The sequence below is a fragment of the Diplotaxodon limnothrissa genome, linkage group LG23, assembly GCF_057381915.1.
Source record: "Diplotaxodon limnothrissa isolate DT_005_m linkage group LG23, D_limnothrissa_male_GT1.1, whole genome shotgun sequence".
Classification (NCBI taxonomy): Eukaryota; Metazoa; Chordata; class Actinopteri; order Cichliformes; family Cichlidae; genus Diplotaxodon; species Diplotaxodon limnothrissa.
Window position 1 is genome coordinate 22,250,440 of NC_140617.1, and position 19,482 is coordinate 22,269,921.

Sequence of the window (19,482 nt, forward strand, 5' to 3'; positions counted from 1 at the left end):
AACCCACAAGCATCGTAATTTCTGTGTTACCGATACGTACGTATACTTAAAGGTAGCTGTGTTAAAGGCGCTGTTGGAGGGAAAAAAGCATTTGCAGTATGTATTTTTGTATGTTACCATAACGTTTATGTTACCATGTTTATGTTACCATGTTTATGTTACCATGTTTATGTTACCTTACGGATTAAATTAAACGTTAAAAATCCTCACGTGTAATATTACTGTGTATCTCATGTTACAAGTGAAATGCATACGGCTTTAAATCCGGTGCGGCCTGTACAAGTACAAAATTGATTTTCTTTCTAAAATTAGAGCATGCGGCTTTTAATCGGGTGCGCTCTGTAGTCCGGGATTTACGGTAATCACATTATCCAGCTTTCAGTTCAAAATTTAAAGCTCCTTTTCTATTTTTTTTAAAATGCCACCACAAAATAAGTCTCTTTTTTAACAGTCACAGACTATAAAAATAAGCAGGTACATAATTATTTGAAAGGAAAAGCTACATACCTGACTGAGCTGATGAACGGGAAAGCCTTTAGTAGAGACTCACACTGACTCTGACAGGGAGGAGTTTCATTGTCCCAGTAGAGGCAGACATTAACCTTTGTAGGCATCCTCTGCATGACTTCCACAGCTCTTTCATAAAGCTGCTTTTCACCATCAACTGGAAGGTGAAGGTTTCCATCTAGGCTGAGTAAGGTTTCAAAGTCCATCTGCTCTTCACTGATAAGAAAAAGCTCCCACAGCTGTTGAGCCAGAGAGTCAGACCTATAATTGAAAGAAGAGATCATTATCTCATTGTAAAACTAACCAAGAATATGAGTCTTATTACAGGTTGTAACCTAAGCAGTAATATAACCCTAAAACTGCATGTTCATTCTTACCATTGGACATTTTCAAAGCATCCAAACAGCTGTCTCATTCCTTGTTCTGATATCGTCACGTCCTCGAGGTTCAGCCTTATTTTCCTTTCCTTTGACTGAGTGACCACAAAGGCCACAGCACAGCAAGGGTAAGGATCCAGACTGTCTCCACTGAGGTCAAGATGGTAGTCCAGTTTGTCTAGAAGGTAGACGCATGCTTCAGGACTCTGGGACTCATACAAGCACTGGCATAAGAACAGTATGTCGACATGGAGCCCACTGTCCTCAGTATCAGCCTCTTCTTGCTCACACAGATGAGGAAGAAATGTGTTTATCAGCTCCTTGAAGAACCAGTTAGATGTATTCTTCAGGTCCTGATCTGGAATCAGATGCTTCATCAAACTTGGGCTCTTCTCATTCAACAATCGACACATGAAGGGGATCAGATGTTTCATGTGTTTCTTCTCCTCTGTGAGGCACTGCTGAAAAACATCTCTGACTTTATCAGGATTCTTCAGGAGCCACAGTGCTGCAAAAAACTCCTGCACTGTGTAATGGAGGAATGCATGTGTGGTTATTGTTTCAGTCGGGGCCACCTTGATGAGAAGTGGTTTCAGGAAGGACAGGACACAGATGTCTTCACAGGTCAGGTCTGTCAGGTTCACAGATTTTTGTTGGGTTGCAAGAAAAGCAGCTTCAGCCAGAGACAGAATTTCTTCTCTCTTGGTTTTGATGAAGGAATTTAGATCTTTGTTCTTTTTTTTGCTGTTTATCTGAAGGCAGAATCGAACAATATTGATGTATATCTCAGTTATTGTACATGGCTGTGGAGCATCTTTTGATGAAAAGCAAACAGCCATCATCAGTGCATACATGGGGACATGACAAAGAGTTATCAGTTCCAAGTTACTCAAAACTTTCTTCTGATCTTCACCGAGTGTTGCAGATAAGTATGTTTTTATAGTCTGCTCACTAAAGCCTTTCACCTCCACTCTGTCAAAGTCCCCAGAAAACAAGTCTTCATCCTCATCATCTGGTCTGCATGTTATGATGATCTTTGCGAGCGGCAGTAGGTCTTTGTTCAGAAGTTTCTCCACCACTGATGAAGAGATATCTGTGAGTCCATCAAAAATGATTGTAACATTTTCAGAGTGTCTCTCTATGTCCTGTAAGACCTCATCTTTGCCTTCATCTGGACCACAATAAAAGCTGAAAAGAAGTTCCTCCAAATCCTTGGCGTTCACGATCTGTGCTGTTTCCCTCATGTCAAAGTAAAACATGTAATCAAGCTCTTTGCTTTCTCTTTCTGCCCAGAGTCTCAGCATTTCACGAGTCAGTGCTGTCTTTCCAATTCCAGGTTTTCCAACCAAGATAATGTTTTTATCTGTTTTCAGCAGCACAGTGGGGGAAATGGTGGGTTTCTCTTCAGGGATGTATGTCCTCAGTTTTTTAGGGCGACTCAGCTTGCTTTTCCTTTTTTTTAATTTTTTTATTTTAGATGGACAAACACTTTCCTCTGTGTCTAATATAAGTGACGTGTATGACAGATCAGGCGTCTTGTTTCCTTCAAACCATTTTTTACTTGCTGCCCAAAAGTCATTTGATATTTTTTTTGCTTTTGACTTTAACTTTTCTTGATATTTGTGGCATGACCTTGGTCCTAAAAAACAGTGACAAAACAAATTCACTATGAATTAAATCAGTTGTCTTTCCAAATAACAGACACATTTGTGCAATGTATTAAAGTGCAGTTCATCAGTACATCAAAGATTTTTTTAAATTGAGATTTTACTACAAAATACCTTGTAAGTAGTGTGTATCGACTTGAGTCTCCTCCTTGAAGGAAAAGCAGCTGATCCAATGATGCAGATCAAACTTGTTTTTCTCAGTGGAAGCATCGCTGTTTTTCTCTAAAGTCCTCTTCCTTGTCATGTCGATAATCTTGAGTAACTCATAGCAGGCTGCTTCTCCTTTTTTTGTGACTGAGATCAGTGTTGTTCTTATTTTCTCTTCATCAGTTTTCTCTGCCTTTATATTGCTGACTTCTTCATCACCAAGAACACCTTTCTGATTCAAGTTTTCCAAAATCACAGAGAGATCCTTTAATCCGCTTATAAGATGGCGTTTAGCACTCGTGACCCAGTCTAACGCAGACTGTGATGTGCAGGCCATGTTTCCTTATGTGTACACGCTGACCCAACTTCACTGACCTGCAGATCAAAATACTAATTTAAAAATGTTCATTTAAAAAGTTTAACTATATTTGAACTGTTTATAGTTATTATATCATTGATGTATTAGGTTTTATATGCATGTAATTTAAACTGAATTAATATTTACAGCTTAACAATGACTTGCAATTCAATAAAATTAGCAATTCGACAATATTGAGAATAATTCTGTAACAATATACAGTGATAATGATATTGGTTGACAAGAAATAGTTATTACTCCCTGAAATTGTCACGATCCTGGGTCTTATGACCCAGTGTTTTAGTTCATTTTGATGTTTATAGTATGTTTAAGCTCATTAGGTCTCCTATGTTCATTTGCTTATTAGTTCCCCCTTGTGTTTCCAACCCATGTTAAGTCTCCCCTGCTCTTCATGTGTTTCATGTCTGTGTCTTACGTTGTCAAGTTCTGGTTGTCATGTCTGCGTCTCATTATATTTCCTATTTTATTTTGAAGAGATCTTGTGTTTTTATATTATGGGTTATGTTTTGAGTCCTTTGTTGTACTGTTTCTTGTTTCCTTAGGTCTCAGTTATGGTTATCATAGGTTTAGTTCTTTGGCTTTGTAATATGGCTTCCCTGTGTTCCATGTTGTGTCTACTGTGATGTTTTTGTACCATGTTTCAGGTTCCTATGTTCCGTCTCCCCAGTTGCTGTTAAGTTTACATGTCTAGAGTTCAGTCAGTATGTTTCCTGTTTTATTTTGAAGAGGTCTGGTGTTCCTGTGTTCATCGTGTTTAGTTTTACTCTTCCACTGTGACGTCGTTATGTTCATGTGTCAGCTGTTTCCCCATGTGTTCCCACTTCCCTCATTATCCTCCTGTGTGTATTTGTAGCTGAGATATAATATACTGAGTGTGAACATTCTCAAAACTGTATTGTATATAGTTTATTTATTTTTTATTGTGTAAATTTAATTTATGTAAAACTAAGGTTCCACGTGTCACTGTTGAAGTGGGGCATTAATCAGTGTGACGCCACTTGTAAACATGTTGCGTGTGTGGGGTTTCCCAGCCAGAGCTGCATGGACTCCACACTGGTGAGGCACACTTTCTGTAGCTCCTCTCCCTGTACTAAATTATACATTTAAATTTGGTGTATTTTTCTTTGCTAAGGATTAGTTCTTATGGCTAAAAACTCCCAAAGTGTTTTTGATTGCTTTGAACGAGAAAAATAGTAATTGGAACTGCGTTTTATCTGTTACACCATCCGTTTATGTGGTCCTTACTTGTGCTAAACAGGGATGAGGAGAGGCCTGCTGTTGCTGTGTGACACTGATTTTGCTGCTGCACTTTGTCTTTTAGGTATGTGTAAATGTATAGGTTATGTTTTATGTGTATAATGACTTCATGACCTGAGGCTGCACACTGAATAGTATTTTCAGCCATGTTGAGAAAAGTTAAAGTTGTTTGAATATGTATTGTGTAATTGATCCATCTTAGTGGGGATTTAAATATTACAAGTTATTATTAGTGACTTCATATTTGTCTCTGTTTTACCCCACTATAACATTTGACTTTAAAGTGGCTGTTGGGAGAATTGTTGTTTTGATAGATTGTATTTTCTTTTATATATTGTAAGCAGAGCTGCATGGACTCCACACTGGGATGAGGAGAGGCCTGCTGTTGCTGTGTGACACTGATTTTGCTGCTGCACTTTGTCTTTTAGAAATAAATCCAGTTTCCAGCCAGTCTGTGTCTGTCGTCACAACGCAGTCAACCATTTGAAATCTGCTACATATTTAGTCCGTGTGCTTTCAGTCATTCTTTGTCAGGTCGTGTGCTCATCCATGTCACAACTTCAGGTATCTACGTCAGTTCACCATGTTTAAGGTTTTTTCATGTTTAGTTTTAGTTCACCCAGTTTAGGTTATTGTTTAGTTTCACCAATGCCCTTTTGTTTGTACCCTCTTTGCTAGCCTCAATAAACGGTTTGTTTTTTGTTAAATCCACGCCACGTTCAGTTTTTGGTCTGCGTTTGAGTCCTCTTTTGCAAACACATACAGTCTGCCCCAGCCAGACTGTGACAGAAATAGAGCAGGGAGTAATAACGGAGTTCACCAGTAATGAGAGAAATACGAAAACAAATGTCAAAGATCACAAAATAATGCAGCTATAGCACAGACAATGGCTGTAGTGACACTCTTCATTGTTTTTAACACTCATTTTCATTTCAGCTCTTTATATGTTATAACTCAGCGGTCGGCATCCTTTCTGACGATGAGTGCCATCTAAAATTTCCTCAGAAGTCAGTGTGCCATATGATTGCATTAGCAATAAATTTAATAACGCTCTATATGAACAGTTACACACTCTATAGAACAACTTTATAGAATTATATTTGTTCGCAGATGTTGGGAGCTATCAGCGCATAGTTATCAGCTATTTTGAAACAAAAAAAGACACTTTTTATCCATAACAGCAAATAAACTGTACAACAGAAAATGCAAATGCTATTTATGGTCTCCTCACAACAATGATAAGAAAAATAAACTGTTCCAATATGGCATGTTTGTTAATACAGGGATACACATGCTTTTTTTTTTTTTTTGCTTTTTTTTGCCTGTCCCGTTTGGTTCTTTTGCCATCAGAATTATTGTCTGAAGGCCAAGAAGGATGCCCAACGGATTTACTATACCAAGTGGACTATCCCAGCCATATTGGTCCATTTGATTGACCTTTTTATTGTTTATTTATTATTATTATTTATTTATTTATTTACAACAATTTATTTTCAGTTGTTACATACAGGACAGACATGACTGGAGGAAAGGAGAGGGAGGGAAAGAAAAACAGCGGGGAAGAGGAACAGTGATTAAGGGCACAAAAAAAAGGTGGGGGGGGGACCCTGAAGGTAAGCGCGTCATAGACTAAAGTAAAACAGTATGTCGGATGTGCCATGCAATGCTCAATTACATGGGTGGGAACTAGTGCGTTAGCGCAGTTAGCTCGTTAACGTGTTGGCCATCCAGTCCCTCGCACGGGGCGATCCGCGGTAGCTCGTTAACGGAGACTTGCCGTGTTGTGGCGTTAACGTCATTTCAACGAGATTAACGCTGACAGCACTAGTGGGAACACAACGAATATGACTGCACATTTACTCCGACATCATCCTAGTGCAAAGACAAGTGGAAGCAGACAAAAACAACAAGCACGCATGCTACAAACTTTACCCGAGTCATTTAGGCAGCCGTTAGCACATGATTCTCCTTATGGGGACCTGATATGTTTAATATGCTGCTGAGAATATAGCCCAGAAGAAGCGTATAGTGTAGCTTTTATTTTGGAAAGAGACATTTCTCTGTAATAAACTCTCTTTTCCAAAGATGAGTGATTTCTGATCAGATAGATTTATTTAATTTTATTACTTTGTTGTTTCAGCAACATAAAATTTAAAAACTGTACTTTTCAGTTAAAATATATATTTATAATTTTAATAAATGACAAATTAAAAAAGCATGAACATTTTTTTTGTATCGAAAAAATATCGAACCGTGACACCAAAGTATCGAATCAAACCGAACAGTGAATTTTGTGTATCGTTGCACCCCTAATAAATATTAGGGGTTAACGAGCTACCGCGGATCGCCCCGTGCGTGGGGCTGGACGGCGTCAACACGTTAACAAGCTAACTGCGCTAACACACTAGTTCCCACCCATGTGTGGCGTGAATAAGGCACGACGGGACCACGGAGCAACGTTCAGAGCCAACTTTATTTAATTCACGTCACACCACACACACCAACCCCTGAGTCCCCGTGTTTTAACACGGCGGGCGTGATTGCGGATGCCGTGCAGGTGCGTCCGCACGGCACCGCAGACCACGCCCCACCACATACCCCCATCGCCCGATTGAGGCCGGGGAGCAATCTGGCCGAACCTACTCCCCCCAGCTGCGCAGGCTGCCCTGGAGCAGGGACCTCCATCTCCTCGCACATATATATATATATAGACAGAGACAATCCAGCACATAACAGCAGGGTGCAAGATGCTAGCAGGCAAGGCATACATGGAACGCCATAACCATAGTGTACAGGAACATCTGTGCCGAGTATAACCTGGAAGTCCCGAGGTCAAAATGGGAGATGCCCCCAAGGGTGGTGGAGAATGACCGAGCTAAGATCCTGTGGGACTTCCAGATACAGACGGACAAAATGGTGGTGGCTAACCAACCGGACATAGTGGTGGTAGACAAACAGAAGAAGACGGCCGTAGTGATCGATGTAGCGGTTCCGAATGACAGCAATATCAGGAAGAAGGAACACGAGAAGCTGGAGAAATACCAAGGGCTCAGAGAAGAGCTCGAGAGGATGTGGAGGGTGAAGGTAACGGTGGTCCCCGTGGTAATCGGAGCACTAGGTGCGGTGACTCCCAAGGTAGGCGAGTGGCTCCAGCAGATCCCAGGAATAACATCGGAGATCTCTGTCCAGAAGAGCGCAGTCCTGGGAACAGCTAAGATACTGCGCAGGACCCTCAAGCTCCCAGGCCTCTGGTAGAGGACCCGAGCTTGAAGGATAAACCGCACGCAGGGGCGTGCTGGGTGTTTTATATACATATACACATATACATATATACATATATATATATATATATATATATATATATATATATATATATATATATATATATATATGTATCAGCTGTCATCTGTGAGGTGTGAGCGGAGTTTGTGTTTAACATAGATCACGGTGCAGCTGCTGACATAATGTGGATCCGAAGATCCATAATTGGCCTACCTGGGGTTGAAAGTCTCTGTGAATGCACGGCGTTTCGGCAGGTATACCGGCTTCCGCGAGTGTGACGCTTATTTTGAGCGACGAAAAAGAATAAAATATAATTTTATTTTTATATTTCAAAATCACAATAATCTTCCAATTTAGAACTACAAGTTTAAAAATAACTAACACAAAAAATACACTTCAGCTAAATACTTGTCATTTATTTTCCCAAACCACGCGGAGCCGCAGTATAAGGACTAAAGAGCCGCATGCGGCTCCGGAGCCGCAGGTTGCCGACCCCTGTGCTAGAGGGTGTGGGGAGCCATAGCCCCGTCCCCCAGGGCGGGAAGCAGGTATGGAGGAGATACAGGCTCCAGACATCCAGAGACCCTCAGAGCGCAAGAGTCAAAGGAAGACCATTGGACGGGCAACTGTGCCACTCTCCCGGAAAGAGCTGAGGAGAGCCCCAGATGAGGGGTCACTCAGCAGCTGCGGAGCAGAAGCCCGGATGTCATGGTCCTGGGCCATGTTGGCCCAGTGTTCTTAGTTTCCTTGTATGTTTGTATTTTATTCCATGCTTCCCCTGCCCATTATGCCTAAGTTCTCCCCGTGCTCTCTCTTCCCCCTGTGTGCCCTCTATGTATTTATGAGCCCTCGTCCCCTTTCGTGTTTATTCCATGTCTCCCCTGCCTGTTACGTTGGTGTTCTACTCGTGCTCTCTCTCCTCCTGTACTTCCTGTTTCACCTCTCCCGTCAGTGTTCAGTTCACCCCGCCCTGTCTCGTTATGATTATCAGTGTCACCTGTGTTCCCCGTGTGTTCCCACCTCCCTCGTTAACCCTCTGTGTATTTCTGTCTGCGTCTCCCTCTGTTCAGTGTGACGTCGTCCCTCATGTTGTGTGGATCTCCCTGTGTCTCTTCGCGTATGTTAGTTTACTTTTCCCAGTTTAGTTTTGTATTTCCTATGTTCGGCCATTCCAGCATTAAAGCTGTGATTTTGAGTTCATCCCCGTGTCTGTGAGTTTTGCGTTTGGGTCCTCCTCCTGCCTGCCACACAGCCGAGCCTTGACAGTACGACGTCACCAGACATGGACCCAGCAGGCTCCTCCCGGGAAAGCGATTTGGCCCGCATCTTCGGCCTGTGGGAGCGAGTTTCCCACGCCTCGGACATTAAAGCCGTGTCCATTGGGATAAACGCCATCGAGGCTATTCTCAAAGGGAATCCCCATCTCCACGAGCTCTCAGGATTTTCGGGCCTACTGTCCAATCTGCAGAAAGCCAAGGAGACAGTACAAATTCGCGAGCTCGTCATACCGCAACAGCGACCGCCACAATCGGGAAACGTTTCCACGCTGCTGCCACTGGACTCCTCTCCATCCACCCTCCACTCTGACTGTCACTCACCCGCTGCTTTTCTCGCAGCAATGTGGTCGGAGGATGAGGAGCCGGCCGCGATCTCTCCGTCGTTGCCGGTTTCCTCCATCACCGCACCTCCGGCTTCCCGAAGAAAACGGCATTCACGCCGCCGACGCGCCACCCCACAGCCGGACATTCGGCCTTCTAATTCACCTGCTGTGGTGAGTGAGAACTCTGTGTCTTTTCCAGACATTATGACTGTTCATTCAGGGGCTGTGTTTTGTGTGGCGGAAGTCAATGCGAGCTGCTTATCGCCTGCGCAGCCCTTCACAGCTCCGTTAGCTCCCTCGCAGCCCTTCACAGCTCCGTTAGCTCCCTCGCAGCCCTTCACAGCTCCGTTAGCTCCCTCGCAGCCCTTCACAGCTCCGTTAGCTCCCTCGCAGCCCTTCACAGCTCCGTTAGCTCCCTCGCCGCCACCCTCAGTTCAGTTAGCTCCCTCGCCGCCACCCTCAGTTCAGTTAGCTCCCTCGCCGCCACCCTCAGTTCAGTTAGCTCCCTCGCCGCCACCCTCAGTTCAGTTAGCTCCCTCGCCGCCACCCTCAGTTCAGTTAGCTCCCTCGCCGCCACCCTCAGTTCAGTTAGCTCCCTCGCCGCCACCCTCAGTTCAGTTAGCTCCCTCGCCGCCACCCTCAGTTCAGTCTCCTGTGTCCCCGCTAGCTCAGCCATTAACTCCACCACAAGCTCCATTTTCACCTCTACCATCGCTTCAGTCATCAGTTCGGTCTGCCACTCAGTCGCCCTTAGCTCCATCATCCACTCTACCACCTGTTTCTCTTCCACCACAACCGTCACTACACCCAGCCACTCAGGCTGCTACTCAGTCAGTCATTCAACCCATAGCCCTGCCGTTACCATACCCTGTAGCTGAGCCACTAGCCGTCCGACCCACAGCCACTTCAGCCACTCCTTCACCCGTTACACCTCCACTACAACCATCACTGCAGTCTCCAGTGTCCCCAGTGCAGTCCCCAGTGTCCCCAGTGCAGTCTCCAGTGTCCCCAGTGCAGTCTCCAGTGTCCCCAGTGCAGTCTCCAGTGTCCCCAGTGCAGTCTCCAGTGTCCCCAGTGCAGTCTCCTGCAGCCCTGCTGTCCCCAGTGCAGCCTCCTTTAGCACAGTCACCCACTCAACCACCAGCACCACAACGGTCACTACCTCTAGTTCATTCCCCTGTGAAGCCATTAACTCCACCACCTACTCCACTCTCACCACCACCGTTACTACAGACATCAGTTCAGTCCCCTGTGCAGTCATTTACTTCTCCACCGTTAGCAGCTCAGGTCCCCGTGTGTCCAGCAGCTCAGGTCCCCGTGTGTCCAGCAGCTCAGGTCCCCGTGTGTCCAGCAGCTCAGGTCCCCGTGTGTCCAGCAGCTCAGGTCCCCGTGTGTCCAGCAGCTCAGGTCCCCGTGTGTCCAGCAGCTCAGCTCCCGCTCTCACCCGTGTCTCCAGTAACTCAGTTAGCTGCCCAGCAGCCACTCTCCGCTCAGTCTCCTGTGTCGCCAGTTTTGCTCATTCACTCCATGCAGAGAGGTAACTGGATTTCCACTCAGGGTACTTTCCATGGTTTAGCCGCCGTTGGCACAGTTTGCCACTCCAGGGCTTCCCCAGAGGCTAGGTCTCAGTCACCAGCTGATTCTGGACCCCTGAAGTTTAAGCAGCCCCCTAAGAACTGCACCATGTTCGCATTGCCTGGGCAGAGTCAGTGCTCAGTGCAGCGCCAGTTGTCCTCATGTCGGCCGAAGGACTTCATGCCTGTTGGCGTTGTTTTGGTCTCCGCTGGAGGGTCCGAGGGGCCCGTTCAGCCTCCTGTCTCCGCTGGAGGGTCCGAGGGGCCCGTTCAGCCTCCTGTCTCCGCTGGAGGGTCCGAGGGGCCCGTTCAGCCTCCTGTCTCCGCTGGAGGGTCCGAGGGGCCCGTTCAGCCTCCTGTCTCCGCTGGAGGGCTCGAGGAGCCTGTCCAGCCTCACGCCGCATCAGCTGGAGGGCCCGAGGAGCCTGTCCAGCCGCCATCTGCGACCGCTTCGTCATCGCCTGGGGCAGCCTCTGCAGCTCCGCCTGGTCCGGCCTCAGCCTCTGCAGCTCCGCCTGGTCCGGCCTCAGCCTCTGCAGCTCCGCCTGGTCCGGCCTCAGCCTCTGCAGCTCCGCCTGGTCCGGCCTCAGCCTCTGCAGCTCCGCCTGGTCCGGCCTCAGCCTCTGCAGAGTCTTCGTCTGCTGCGGCCTCCTCAGAGTCTTCGTCTGCTGCAGCCTCCTCAGCCTGTGCTTCGCCTGGTCCCGCCTTGACTGGTCCTGTGCCCTCCGGGCCTCGGCCAGTACGCCTGACACTGGAGAGCCGCCGCCGCTGCCTTCCGCGCGGCCGGCCCCCTGAACTGCACCGTCATCGCCTGAGTGGCCGCCGTCGCCCTGAACTGCACCGTCATCGCCTGAGTGGCCGCCGTCGCCTTCCGCACGGCCGGCCCCCGGACCAGCGCTGTCATCGTCGCCGCCGCCTCCCGCGCGGTCGGCCTCCTGAACTGCTCCGTCGTCTCCTTCACCGCCGCCATTGCCTTGCGCACGGCCGGCCTCCTGAACTGTTTCCACGTTGCCGCCGTTGCCTTGCGCACGGCCGGCCTCCTGAACTGTTTCCACGTCTCCGCCGTTGCCTTGCGCACGGCCGGCCCCCTGAACTGCTCTGTGTTTGGGTTATTTTCTTGGGCTCCGGTGTTTGCTGTGCTCTTCTTTTGTTTTCTGTTCCGAGCCCTCCGTCCTGGGCCCCCGCCGCCCGCCCTGGGTTGTTTTCTGTTTGGTTTTGTTTTTCTGTGTTTGGGCTGTCTGGAGCCAGCCCTTGAGGGGGGGGTACTGTCATGGTCCTGGGCCATGTTGGCCCAGTGTTCTTAGTTTCCTTGTATGTTTGTATTTTATTCCATGCTTCCCCTGCCCATTATGCCTAAGTTCTCCCCGTGCTCTCTCTTCCCCCTGTGTGCCCTCTATGTATTTATGAGCCCTCGTCCCCTTTCGTGTTTATTCCATGTCTCCCCTGCCTGTTACGTTGGTGTTCTACTCGTGCTCTCTCTCCTCCTGTACTTCCTGTTTCACCTCTCCCGTCAGTGTTCAGTTCACCCCGCCCTGTCTCGTTATGATTATCAGTGTCACCTGTGTTCCCCGTGTGTTCCCACCTCCCTCGTTAACCCTCTGTGTATTTCTGTCTGCGTCTCCCTCTGTTCAGTGTGACGTCGTCCCTCATGTTGTGTGGATCTCCCTGTGTCTCTTCGCGTATGTTAGTTTACTTTTCCCAGTTTAGTTTTGTATTTCCTATGTTCGGCCATTCCAGCATTAAAGCTGTGATTTTGAGTTCATCCCCGTGTCTGTGAGTTTTGCGTTTGGGTCCTCCTCCTGCCTGCCACACAGCCGAGCCTTGACACCGGAGGGGTTGAGGTGGTTTCAGTGATACACATGCAAATGTGATCTCTGGTCTCCCACTCAGAGACACAGGTCTCCAAGTGTCCAGCATTCAGACGGCTACCTGAGGACACTCTTCGTGTGAGAGAAAATCTGCTCACACAGATATGTAGAGCCAAATACTGTCAATAAGGCCTCTGCAATGTTCAGAAGACAGTTAAACTTGTCTGGTAGTGATGTCCAGCAGGTGAAAATGCAAACTCCATGAACACGCATAGCTGTGGATTCCAGCTGCATTCGTAGTTCTGCAAACTTTGACCCCTACAGAATCTAGCTTTTCAGTTCAATCAGCTACATTTCAATGTCCTCTGTGTCCAGCCAGTTAATGCGAGACAAATCCAGCTGCTCATTAAAGCTTTCTGGTTAATCAGAAAAGAAAACATTGGTCCACACCTGAAAGTCCTGAAAACACATTGTGAATTCTGTCTCGAGTCTACGGATGTATCCGTGTATTTCTGCGGTGCTGATGCTGTGCAGCTCCTGAAGCATTTGAAGGTCGGAATGTGGAAATTTCAACATCGCTTGAAATTTTTTTTAGCCAATTACAAGTTGAATCTGGTAGTTGGGGTTGTTAGCTATGATACTGTCATTAAGAAGCGGCTATTTTGCGATGTGCACTGCTGACCCAGGCATTCATTTTTAATGCACCTTCTCAGATTAATTCACTGCGTGTTGTGCCATTAGTTAACCCTTCGCATGCCAGCTTTGGCACGCGTGCCCAGGGCTGCCGACCCCTGTTATAACTTTTGAGTTTTTATTATAGGATAACGTTGGAGGGAGTATATAAATGAAACTCGTCGGATTGCCTTGGTGAGCTCTTGCATAGACATTTATTGTGCATGCTATTGGCTTCTTTCAAGTAAATAAATGTATTGGAGCTTGTTACTCTGTTTGTCTGCTTCATACGGGAATTTTCTTTTACACTACAGCTGTTGCCTGATGAGCCACTCAGACCCAGTACCAGATTACTCCTCATTTCCCAGTGATTTAACACCTGAGGCAACATCTGTCATTTTGGAGGACACCCAGAGACTGCATACAGTCTTACAGATGCAGTTCAGCTCCAATGCTACCAAGCTTGGCACCCTGCTTACATACCTGCTTCCCCAGTGTTAATCCCAGTCTACTTTGTTAAGGCCCATAGCAATCCACTTGTATACCACCTAATGCATTAAGGGAGAGGAGAATGTGAATTGTCTGGAATGGGAGTTATTATCACTGTCCAAATTAATGTTGAGATCAGCAAAGATCATCATGTTAGAAGAAAGTACAGAGAAATGAGGAAGAAGAGCAGCAAAGTCATTAAAAAAATACTTCTCTGGCTTAGGTGGTCAGTAAACAGTATATATGATTTTAAGAGTATGTAGAGGGAGCTTTAAAGTGGTGAATTTAAATGAGTGAAAGATGGGAACAGAGCACTGCTCTTCCTCTCTGGAATACCTTTTTATTCACTGCAAACCGTTTTATTCTCCACGGGAGTTTGCTTCATTCATCCTGGCCGCTGTTTACATCCCGCCAGATGCGGATGCGCAGGCAGCTCAGAGCGCACTCGCGGAGCAGACACTGCACATGGAGCGGACATTCCCGGACTCTCTCATCATTGCTCTTGGAGACTTTAACAAAGCCAATCTGAGCCATGAGCTTCCCAAATACAAGCAGTATATTAAATGCCCGACCAGAGAGGAGAGGACATTAGACCACTGTTACAGCACGATCAGCGGGGCCTATCGTGAGGTGCCCCGCGCTTCACTCGGACTTTCTGACCACGTCATGATCCACCTGATCCCCGCCTACAGACAGAGGCTGAAGCTCTCCAAACCTGTCGTGAGGACCAAAAAACTGTGGAGCAACGAGGCTGTGGAGGAGTTTCGCACGTGTTTGGAGTCTACAGACTGGGACACAATGAAGGCTGCTTCTAACAGCTTGGACGAGTTTACGGACACTGTCACCTCCTATATCCACTTCTGTGAGGACAGCATTGTGCCATCACGCACCAGGGTGAGTTATAACAATGACAAACCCTGGTTTACCCCTAAACTCAAAAAGCTGTGGCTGGAAAAGAGAAAGGCGTTCAGAAGCGGAGACAGGGACTGCTACAGAGAGGCCAAGTACAGGTTCACTAAAGAAGTGGACATTGCTAAACATCAGCACTCTGAGAAGATGCAGCAGCAGATCTCAGAGAATGACTCGGCCTCTGTGTGGAAAGGTTTTAGGAATATCACCAACTACAAGCCTAAAACCCCCCACTCCACTGATGACTCGCTCTTGGCCAACACCCTCAACGACTTTTACTGCCGTTTTGACGAGCCATCAGGCAGCCTTCACACCTCCAACAGCCCCAACAATAGAGACACTTTGGACACTCATTCCCCCACCTCTCCCCCCTCCATAGAGCCATCACCACCTTCAAACACTTCACCTACAACACCCCCCTCCTCACCCCGCACAAAAGAGGATTTCACACCACCTCCTCCCACCACAACTCATTCATATTCATGAAGAAGGTGTGAGGAAGCAGTTTAGGAGTCTGAATGCTCGGAAAGCTCCCGGCCCAGACGGCGTGTCTCCTGCCACCCTCAGACACTGTGCAAACGAGCTGGCCCCAGTGTTTTCTGGCATCTTCAACTCCTCACTGCAGGCATGTCATGTGCCTGCCTGCTTCAAGTCCTCTACCATAATCCCTGTCCCCAAGAAACCTAGGATCACTGGACTAAATGACTACAGACCCGTGGCTCTGACATCTGTGGTCATGAAGTCATTTGAGCGCCTGGTTCTCTCCCATCTCAAGACCCTCACAGCCCCCCTCCTGGACCCCCTGCAGTTTGCATACAGAGCCAACAGGTCTGTAGACGACGCCATCAACATGGCCCTACACTTCATCCTGCAGCATCTGGACTCCCCAGGAACCTACGCCAGGATCCTGTTTGTGGACTTCAGCTCTGCCTTCAACACCATCCTTCCAGACCATCTCCGAGGCAAGCTTTCCCAGATGAATGTGCCTGATCCCATCTGCCGGTGGATCACTGACTTCCTGACGGACAGGAAGCAGCATGTGAGGCTGGGAAAGAATGTCTCGGACTCCCGGACCATCAGCACCGGCTCCCCTCAGGGCTGTGTTCTTTCTCCTCTGCTCTTCTCCCTGTATACTAACTGCTGCACCTCCACCCACCAGTCTGTCAAGCTAATCAAGTTTGCAGATGACACCACCGTTATTGGACTCATCTCGGACGGGGATGAGTCTGCCTACAGGAGGGAGGTTGAACGTTTGGTGTCCTGGTGCAGCCACAACAACCTGGTGCTGAATGCCCAGAAGACAGTGGAGATTATTGTGGACTTCAGGAAGCACACAGCCCCACTCCCCCCCATCATCCTGACTGACACCCCCATCACCTCTGTGGACTCATTCCGCTTCCTGGGTACCACCATCACTCAGGACCTGAAGTGGGAGCCCACCATCACCTCCGTCATCAAGAAAGCCCAGCAGAGGATGTACTTCCTGAGGCAGCTGAAGAAATTCAACCTGCCAACACGGACGATGATGCAATTCTACAACGCAATCATCGAGTCCATCCTCACCTCCTCCATCACCGTGTGGTATGCTGTAGCCACTATCAGGGACAAACAGAGACTGCAGCATGTTGTGCGCTCTGCTGAGAAGGTGATTGGCTGCAGACTCCCATCTCTGCAGGACCTGTACACCTCCAGGACACTGGGGCGTGCAGCTCGGATCTCAGCTGACCCTTCTCACCCTGGACACAGTCTGTTTGACCTGCTCCCCTCAGGCAGGAGGCTCCGGTCCATTCGCACCAGAACCTCTCGCCATAAGAACAGTTTCTTCCCCTCTGCTGTCGGACACATGAACAATAACCGTATGACTGTTCCCACCACTAACACATGACCCTACGCTGTGTTCACTGCATCATTCCATGTTTTGGCACTGATCACCACCTGCACTCATGTATATATCATGTATATATCTATCTACTTAGCACTTTTAATTCTTATTCTTATTTTTATTTTCATGTCTATTTAAGCGTAATTTATGACAGTATGTTTGCACTGAAGCACCACAGCAATTTCCTAATGTTGCAAACCTGCTCAACATTTGGCAATAAAACCCTTTCTGATTCTGATTCTGAGACAGGAAGAACTTTCCAGTGCTTGCAATGGATCATCGCAAGACCCCTGTTCTTCCCTAAGCCTCAAGTATGACAGGTTCAAAAAGACGGATGGAGTGGCTTCATTGAGTGAGAAAAAGTCTCCAGTCTGTTGCAATGTTTCAGTCAAGAAGTCTAACTTACAGTTAGAGAGGAGATCCTGGACAAGATGCCCCTTGCCAGTAAGTGGATGTTTAATACACCAAAGCTAGGGGGTTAACATCCTGGCTGGTGTTATGGTATGTTGAGTTGCAGACCAAGTGGACTTCATTGGTTTGGTGTTGTCATGGTTTAAACTTCGTCCAGATAGCAGCAGCAGGAGGAGAATTAGCAGCCTGAAAAAATTGAAAAAATTGAGAAAAATCTAGGACAGGATTACTCTTAAATACTCATATGTTGTTGTTGTCCAGCAATTATAAAGAGTGAAAAAGAGTGAAAAAGCATCTAAAAGGGGAGATACTACGGTTTGATGTTTTGTTTTGTTTTCCACATAATAACATAATACTTGATGTTGAACAAATTATTTGTTGCATTTAGTTAACTGTAGTTTTGGTGTAATGTGCAACTTTATTTGTAGACAATGTTTTGAAAAAGATCACGTTTGCTTGTTCAAATATGTTAAAAATCATCAGCTTTTTATGGTGATATAATTTAACATTAATTTAGACCGCATTAGAACATTTATGTCACATATTTATAAAACATTTGGAATACAGACAGACCTTTATTAACAACTAAACAAATTCATTTGTAAAATATGAAGATATATTAATGATAGGTTAGTAGCTTGAACCTATTGTGTGTGTGTGTGTGTGAGGTCAAGATGTGACCCTGTGAAGACTCCCCAAGGCTGGCGCCTAGAAGTCTAGCAGATTTATCTAAACAAAAGGCTCTTATACTTAAACAGATATACGTGTGTTTGCTATACCATAAATCAGCAAAGGAAGATACGACCTCTCCTCTGTAGGGGAGTGAACTCACCCCCTCTTCATGCTACACAGAGTTGTTACAGACCTCTTAGGATGAAACATTCTTTCAATCTACAAATGATTATATACTTCTAAGCATATATGAGTAAATGTTTCTAAGCATAAATGACAATCAACAATACAAACTCTAACAATATATACTTTAGATGATGCAGTTTAGATGAGTTTTTATTTATACTTTCACGTTTGAAAGAAAAGAAAACTTGCATGTTAGAAAATAAATGAGAGAAATGAAGCTGCTATTAAAATGCAAGTCTGCAGCATCAGGACACTGATATCAGCAGCAAGTCTTCAGCACTGAAAAGTGTGAGCTATATTTTTACTCCCAAACTAAAAGTTTAGTTAGGTTTTAGTTTCGTTTTAGTTAGGTTTCATCTGTAAATGCTTGTTGCATCTCCAATTAATACTACTAATAATAGTAATGATAATGATAAACTTTGCACTTATAAATCTGAATTTAAACTTCATTATAACAGTTCAGATGTACACAAACGAGGATAACTGTCACCACCACGTGACCGACTTCCATAAGCTGGCAGTTGTGGAGGCTGCCTCCAGTTCTTCCGGGTGGACACAGAGGCATTCCCGAGCTAGCAGCGGTTAGCGTGGTTAGCTCCCAAATGACTGAGCATGAGAGGCTCGTTTACAGAAAGCTGAGTTTATAGGCTTGATCCCAAAACATGTCTACGCGGTCTAACCACAGATCTCCGTTTTTCTCTCTGACCGTCTCTAACACTGTTTGTGTTTATGATCCCGGAGATTTTAATTTGTAGCATTTGGAATTTGACAAAGTACAGGGCTGTTGATCCGAATAAAACTTCCTTATTTACCAACAACATCACAAAGTTACAGGAATCCCTTTGTTTCAAAAATAATGCAAACAAAGGGTTTATATGACGTACGAAAAATCCGGTTTGTTTTTCGTCGAAACGAAAAACAAACCCTTGACCTTTAACACTGAGCTCCTCGAGTTAGCCTACACATGCGGGTCATTTACCATAAAGAACATAAAACGCGGATCTCCAAACGGACAGACAGAAAGTTTAAACCTGAAGTTTAAAGAGTTAGAGATAACGCAGTGAGTTATTTATAAATATTTATGATGTTATCTCAAATTTCCAGTTCACCTCAACAGCTGGTGACCTCTGTGCGGAGGCGATGGGGAAACCAAAGGGCTGTAAAAAAAAGTCTGTACAACGGTTTCGTGTCACATTTAGAAACAACTTTAACGAAGTTTCTGCAGTTTGAAAACTGTCCATCTTTTCCTTATAATCTTACCTGTGTGATGCTGCTCTCTGCCTCCAGATATCATAGAAACTGTTTTCTTTTGGCAGTCTCTCAAAACTTGTTCTTTTAATCTCTGATACCGGTTCACTCTGGGTGTGTTCAGCTGAGCTGCTTTTACTTTCACTTTCTGTTAATGCTTTTAGGATCCACTAGATGTCACCATTAGAACACATACCTCAGCTGACAATCAGCCTTGTAAAAATATGCCAGTGTGGAGTACTGGAAATGATGAGGAAATAAACACTACTGTAAGAAGAGTGAAGGGAATAAATAACATTGCTGGAAATATCGTTTTACATATCTGAAAACGTTTTCAGTAAATAAAAACTTTCAAGTTAAACAATGTAATTTAGATTTTTTTTCTTTCTTTTTGTCATAGTTTGTGCTTAAGTAT

At 45.9% G+C, this 19,482-nt stretch overlaps 1 protein-coding gene across 1 annotated transcript in view; it reads right to left on the reverse strand.

Annotated features, from left to right (window-relative positions):
* The window catches only part of LOC146608010 (uncharacterized), an 83,239-nt gene extending 64,075 nt beyond the window's left edge, over positions 1-19,164 (reverse strand). Inside the window, exons 1-5 of the mRNA XM_085348638.1 lie at positions 19,080-19,164; positions 16,957-17,147; positions 2,666-3,073; positions 885-2,523; positions 508-768 (exon numbers count right to left, since the gene is read on the reverse strand). Of these exons, the coding sequence (XP_085204764.1) occupies positions 508-768; positions 885-2,523; positions 2,666-3,035 (2,270 nt within the window). The 5' untranslated portion in view covers positions 3,036-3,073; positions 16,957-17,147; positions 19,080-19,164. The remainder of the gene's footprint in view (positions 1-507; positions 769-884; positions 2,524-2,665; positions 3,074-16,956; positions 17,148-19,079) is intronic.
* Positions 19,165-19,482: the final 318 nt, after the last annotated feature.